The sequence below is a fragment of the Echinops telfairi genome, unplaced genomic scaffold (assembly GCF_000313985.2).
Source record: "Echinops telfairi isolate 266 unplaced genomic scaffold, ASM31398v2 ScPeMD7_7424;HRSCAF=8462, whole genome shotgun sequence".
Lineage (NCBI taxonomy): Eukaryota > Metazoa > Chordata > Mammalia > Afrosoricida > Tenrecidae > Echinops > Echinops telfairi.
The window spans coordinates 55,986,243-55,992,242 of record NW_022111324.1 but is presented as its reverse complement, the minus strand read 5'-3'; the positions used below and the strand labels follow the sequence as shown (position 1 = coordinate 55,992,242).

At 53.8% G+C, this 6,000-nt stretch overlaps 1 protein-coding gene across 2 annotated transcripts in view; it reads left to right on the top strand.

Annotated features, from left to right (window-relative positions):
* The first annotated feature begins 344 nt into the window (after positions 1-344).
* The window catches only part of LAMB3 (laminin subunit beta 3), a 41,509-nt gene continuing 35,853 nt past the window's right edge, over positions 345-6,000 (top strand). Inside the window, exons 1-3 of one of the 2 annotated variants that reach the window (XM_045298077.1) lie at positions 345-411; positions 1,887-1,951; positions 3,050-3,204. In XM_045298077.1, the coding sequence (XP_045154012.1) occupies positions 1,924-1,951; positions 3,050-3,204 (183 nt within the window). In that variant the 5' untranslated portion in view covers positions 345-411; positions 1,887-1,923. Of the gene's footprint in view, positions 412-1,878; positions 1,952-3,049; positions 3,205-6,000 lie in introns of those variants that run through there. The other variant, XM_004699854.2, reaches the window with a different exon arrangement.

Sequence of the window (6,000 nt, the reverse complement as noted above, 5' to 3'; positions counted from 1 at the left end):
CACACCTGGCGCAAACGCAAGCGCCCTTCCCCCCACCCACCCCTCCCCGCCTATCCCAGTCTCTTATGATGACTAACATTTGCCCCGTGATCCTGTTAAGAGCCCCCTTCTACTTCGCAGGCACCACCAGACAGGCGGGCACCTCCAAGCCTCTTGTGAGTCTTCTAGGATCAACCCACTTGCCCTGTCCTGTCCCAGGGTGGGGGCTGGGGGGTGCAGCAACGGCAGATGGGCGTGGCTGCTGTTGGATTCCGAGACCCGCCCTGCAGTGAGGTGACGCCCAGCCAGGGAGGCTCCAGAGGTGAAGCCGTTGTTTAAAACCTTGGGGCCAGGAGAGGGGACCCCCACCTTCAAGGAGAGCTCTGCGAGAGGCACTCTGGAGAAAGCGCCGCAGCCGCAGGGCTGAGCTAGGTATGTTACCTGTCATGGCCTGCCTGGAGGGGGCGGCTGGGGAAGGAGGCCTGCATCTCTGGGTGCCTGGGGCCTGCTTGCAGGGCCTGATTCTTTCCTCTTCCTGGGACCTCCCGTGGAGCTCCCCTCTGACACTGTAGCTTAAAGTGTCGGCCACAGTTTGAATTTCTGGTTTCCCATCTGATCAGCCACTCAAGAAAGCAGATTCAGATCTCAGACTGAGCAGGCCTGGGAGGAGGGCAGGGTCCGCCCGCCGGGTTGGCACTCTTCTGCTTGCTGCTAATGATGCCTAGTGCCAGGGGGGTTCTGGCCCGGGCTGGGAGAGCAGAGAGAGAGAGACCCAGAACACACTTCTGCCTCTTAGGTCATGGCAGACGGTGTGATCCCAGGCCCCAGCTCCTCCCTGGGGCCCTGACTGGTAGGGCAGGGATGCTTGTGGAGCATTAGGATAAAGATGCCAGGAGTAACCCGAGCTCGCCCTCTAACCTGCCTTGCCAACTATACCCCCCATTTTCCTCCCCTCCCCCCGCCCCGGCCCCTGGCCCTGTACCCCAGCCAGAGGGAAGGTGGGCAGTGCATGATCTTGGAGGAGTGTGGAGTGTGGCAGGATAAGCCTGCACAGCAGACCCCCAGCCTGGGACGCCTCCTGCAGCCCCGCTGTTCCTCCTCTGGTCCCACCCCTCCCACCCAGAGCCACAGCCCACCAAGAGAGACCATTTGGGTTGCTTCCAGATCAGATGAAATCCTCACTCACTTTTTCAAAATGGTGGTGCCTCTCAAAGTATCCCTGTTCCCTGCTTAGGGCAGAGTTGTGACTTCCACAGACTGGCCCTTGGTGGGGGGCTGGATGGAATTAGGAACCATGCCAGTGGAAGGAGCGGGCTTGCCTCCATGTCTTGTGCCTCGTCCGCATTTACCATCCACAGTGGGCCGGGCCAGGAGAGTCTACTGGCCTAGGCGTTGAGAAAGCACAGTCCTTCCTCTGGGACCCCTACAGCAGTGGTTCTCAACCTTCCTCAGGCCGCGACCCTGTCATACAGGTCCTCATGTGGTGGTGACCCCCAACCCTAAAATCATTTTTGTTGCTACTTCATCACTGTAATTTTGCTACTGTTATGATTCAGGCGACCCTTGTGAAAGGGTCAATTGACCCCAAAGGGGTTTTGACCCACGGATTGAGAATAGCTGGTCTACGGTTACTCTTCTGGAAAGGATTCAGGCCTTCTGCTCCCCTAATTGTCGTTATGACTTGGGGGGGGGGGGGGGCAGGGCAAGCTGAGACCTGAAAGGGGACAGACTTTTCCGAGGGCATCCTGGGAGTCTCATGCTGGCTGGGACAGGGGCATTTTCCAAGCTTTTGGTGACAGTGTGCATGATTGCTGTCCCGGGTCAAGTCCATAAATCTGATACAGGAAAGAAGAGGGGTCGATGTGCTCAAGAGTTCTGCATTGCTTACCCAGGCTGCTCTGCTCTAGGAGAGACCCCGTCTGGGGATAACCCCACTGGCTGAAGATGAGGTCACTCCTCGTCCTGATTTTTGGTAAGTACCCTTTCCCAACACTCTAAACCCCGAGACATAGCAGGGGGGGGGGTGAGAGCCATGGGTGGGAGGAGAGTGGGCCAGAGTGACTGTCACCTGCCACCCTGTCATTCCTTGAGCTTAGAACACTTATACAATCTCCCCCACTCCTTTGGAGGAAGAAACAATACCAATGGCCCTTTCTTAAGACAAATAAACCAAGTCTATTATGATTCATATTGACCCTATAGCGCAGAACTGGGGGGGGGGGGTTTGAGACTTTAAAAGTCTTTACGGGAGCAGACAGTCTCACCTTCTTCCAGTGGAATGGCTGGTAGATTCAAACTGCTGACCTTGTGGTTAGCAGCTCAATTCATAGCCCATTAATACCACTGGGGCTCCTGAAAATGCCCCTTTCTCTGTGTGTCACTGCCATTGAGTCGATTTGGTTTCATAGTAACCCTGTGAGTTTCTGAGACTGGAAACCTTTACAGGAGTAGAAAGCCTCCTCTTTCTCCCGAGGAGCTGATGGTGATTTCAAACTGCGAACCTTGCGGTTAGTCTTCCAACATGTAACCCATTACACCACCAGGGGTGTAATTTCCCCAGTGCCCTCTTCTTCCAACCTGAGGGTAGTGTGTGGTTTCTCGATTGTTCCTCCCAGTCTATAGCCCATGGCTCAGAGTCACCATGGCATGAGTGCTCAGCTTCCCAGTGAGCAGTAGCTGCCACTCACAGAGTGTGGCTGGGTCAACTTTGCAGCTAAAGAAGCCAAATTCAGGCAAGTCCCAATGGTCCCCAGATGAGAAGGGAGCCATCCCTACTCCGGTATGCTAACAGAGGCCACGCCACTGGGAACAGTTGTGGACCATGTGTCCTGGGACTCCAGTGTGTGTTCCTATTTCAGAGTCACCCATAGTTTTCTGACTGCCAGGCTACAGAACATAAAGTCAGCATTTGTGCTTAAAAGATCACAATATGTATCACATGAGACCATGAGTCGGAGAGAGAGCCTAGTTCCTGCCAAAAGCAGCTCCCTTAGGGACATCCTGAAAGTCTTTCCTGGGTTCTCTTTAGGTTCGTTCTGGCCTGTGCCCCAGTAACCTCTTGTGATTTCAGCCTTGCCCAGCCTCCTGCATGCCCAGCAAGCCTGTTCCCGGGGAGCCTGTTACCCACCAGTTGGGGACCTGCTCATCGGGAGGACCCAGTTTCTCCAAGCTTCATCCACCTGTGGACTGACCAAGCCTGAGACTTACTGCACCCTGTATGGAGAGGTAGGCTCTCCCTTCATGGGTGTGGGTGCCATGAGCCCACTCACTTGTTTGCTGAACACTTAGTACACGATGAATCAAAGGCCTAGCCCTTTGCACAGGGAGGTGGAGGTAGGAAGCACAAAAAATTAAAAACCCGATTAAACCGTTCCTCCTGCCTCTAAGGAGCTGGCATTTTTGTTGGGCGGGAGAAAGACATTCAGAATTAGCTGAATGGGTGTTTTCTTTTCTGCTGGATAAAGCTAAAATCTTTCTTCACCCCTTGGACATAGCCAAGCTAATTTCTCAAGTCTTGGGAGTAGGCAGTCACTCTAAGTCTTCATCTGTTTGTTATGTAGGTAGGGTTCAATGTGCCAATTCTGGTGGACCAGGACCAGGCTAGGTTTGGTGTTGGTTTTGGTGTCTGGCATCCTCTTCTATCAGTGAGGGTGAGGTGAGTGGGCCTTGAGTGTCCCTCGGGGTTGCAGCATCTTTGGGAAGACGTGAGGTGGATTATTGGGGAGCAGCCTTCTACCTCTCCTCCTTGTTTCTTTTCCTTCCCTCTCGCCTTCATTTGTAATCTTCTTGTAGGCTGTCAATGTTAGTTGTTGTCTAGGCAATTCCACTGCTGGTGGCCCCGTGTGCCACAGGGTGGATCCCCGGGGTTTTCTCAGCTGTAACCTCGATGGAAGCAGGCCATCAGGTGCCTCACCCTATCTTTTGATGTACTTACTGCTGGGGAGAGATAGGCTCTACGTCTTCTCTGGGTTTGAACTGCCAACCTTTAGGTTAGTAGTAAAGCACCAACAATTAGTGCTGCCCAGGTACCTCCCAAGGCCATCAATCAAGCCATAAACTAAAAGCATGAGTGAGGGACCCCCTGCTTGTCCTTTCTAGGGGTGCACCCTGAAGCCCCTCCAGGTGCAATGGTGGCTGCTTGATAAAAACCAGCAATGAGAGATGTTAACTGTCTTGAAAATTTCAGGTTTTAAGTATACTGAATTTGATTATTAAAGGATACTAGCAGTGCCTATTCACTTTTGAAGCAAATATCAGCTATCTTAGACATCTCGTGAAGGGCTTTGTAGAAATCCATCTCCACTGATGTCCATACTACTTCATGAAATGGTTCTTCCCGGGAGCCTGACTTTTGGAGGGCGTGGGCTTGCACTGGGACGCCACGCTTCAGACAGAACTATGTAGGTGTTGAGTTTTCTGGTGGTTGTCGACCACCACAGCTGGGGGGTTATGTCACAGAGCTGAGTCCTGAGAGCTCCTCTTTACCCATCCCTCCCTCCCCGCCCCCCACATACAAAACCCAAACTCACTGCCTTTCAGTCACATCTCCTAGGAGACTGCCCCTGGGAGTCTCCCAGTCTATAGGAAGCCCCGTCTTTCAACTCTCCCACATACACACGCCCCTTAAGTCCAGGCACCCGCTTTGTGCTTCGAATCTGTTTCCCAGCAGCAGGTGCAGGCGAGCTGAGTCCAGGAAAACATCCCCCAGCACCCACTTGCTTGCTGCCTCTCTCCTGAGGGGTGGAAGGCAGTGCCGTGGAATTTGTGACTCTTGGACATTATTTCTCCACTGCATCCCCTCTCCCCTCTCCCTGGCTCACCGTGCTCACTAACAGAGGCTCTCAAATGGTGGGAGTTGCAGGGGCAGTGGGGACTCCTAGCTCCACCATTCTTTCTCCCTGTGCCCTACTTCGGAGGGTTGGCTCCGCCTTCACTGTGGACCAATCTCAGCCTGTCTTCCTGTCACCGCCTCAGCCTCATTCCCAGAGGCTAAATCCTGCCTGCCTTGATGCTTGCTTCTGTGGGTTTGGGCTCATGTTGCCACCTTTGTAATGGATAGGCCTTGGCCAGCTATGCCTGGTGGCAGCTCCTTCCCCTTCCCTTTGCCCTTCTGGCTCAGCCTGTCTTGGCAACCGGTGATGAACTGTTTGGGCTTGCTCCCAGGCTGCTCTTTACCAAAAGGGCCTGGGGCTGTGGTCCCACCAAATCCCTGTGCCCTTGTCCTGTTTCTTCCAGATTCTGCCTAGCTTCCGGGTGATCCCACTACACCCTCTTTCCCTCAAAACTCAAGGTGCATTTGGCACCTTCCTATCTTTATTTCTTTCCTAAAACCCGCAAGGTGGATGTCATCGCAGGACCCGCTGAGATGAGTTAAGACCCTGGTGGTGTCATGGGTCAGGGGTCCGGCTGCCCCCTGCAAGTTCAGCGGTTGGAGCCCACCAGCTGCTTTGCTGGAGAAAGAGAAGGCTGTCTGCTCCAGTTGAGATTTACAGCCTCGGGAGCCCAGAGGCAGTTCTACTCTGTCCAATGAGTCAGAACCAGCTCCATGGCAGGGAGTTTGACTCCCATGCAGAGTTCCAGTCTCGGAAACCCACAGGGGCAGTTCGACCCTGTCCTATAGGGTCGCTGTGAGTCAGGATTGGCTCGATGGCAGGGCGTTTCTCATGGCAAGGCTTGATAACGCCTACCAGCATGGTGCCTAAAACCTGCTGTGGTCCTTGAGGTTGTTCTGAATTATTAAAGCGCCATGTGTGTCAGACTAGAACTGCACTCCACAGGGCATTCCATCGCTGCCATCTTCGCAAAGGAGATCAATGGACTTTTCTTCCAGGGCTCAAACCATTAACCCCTCGGTTAGTAGCTGACCCCAAAAAGAGATACTCAAGGTCAGTCCATGGTCCTAGGCAGATGCTAAGTGTTTCACTCCCTCACTCCCTCAGCCCCCACTGCCCCACCAGCCCCCGCCTCCTGGGAGCTATGTCTGTCTGTACAGACTGTCCTCTGCTGTGAATTTCCTCTTTC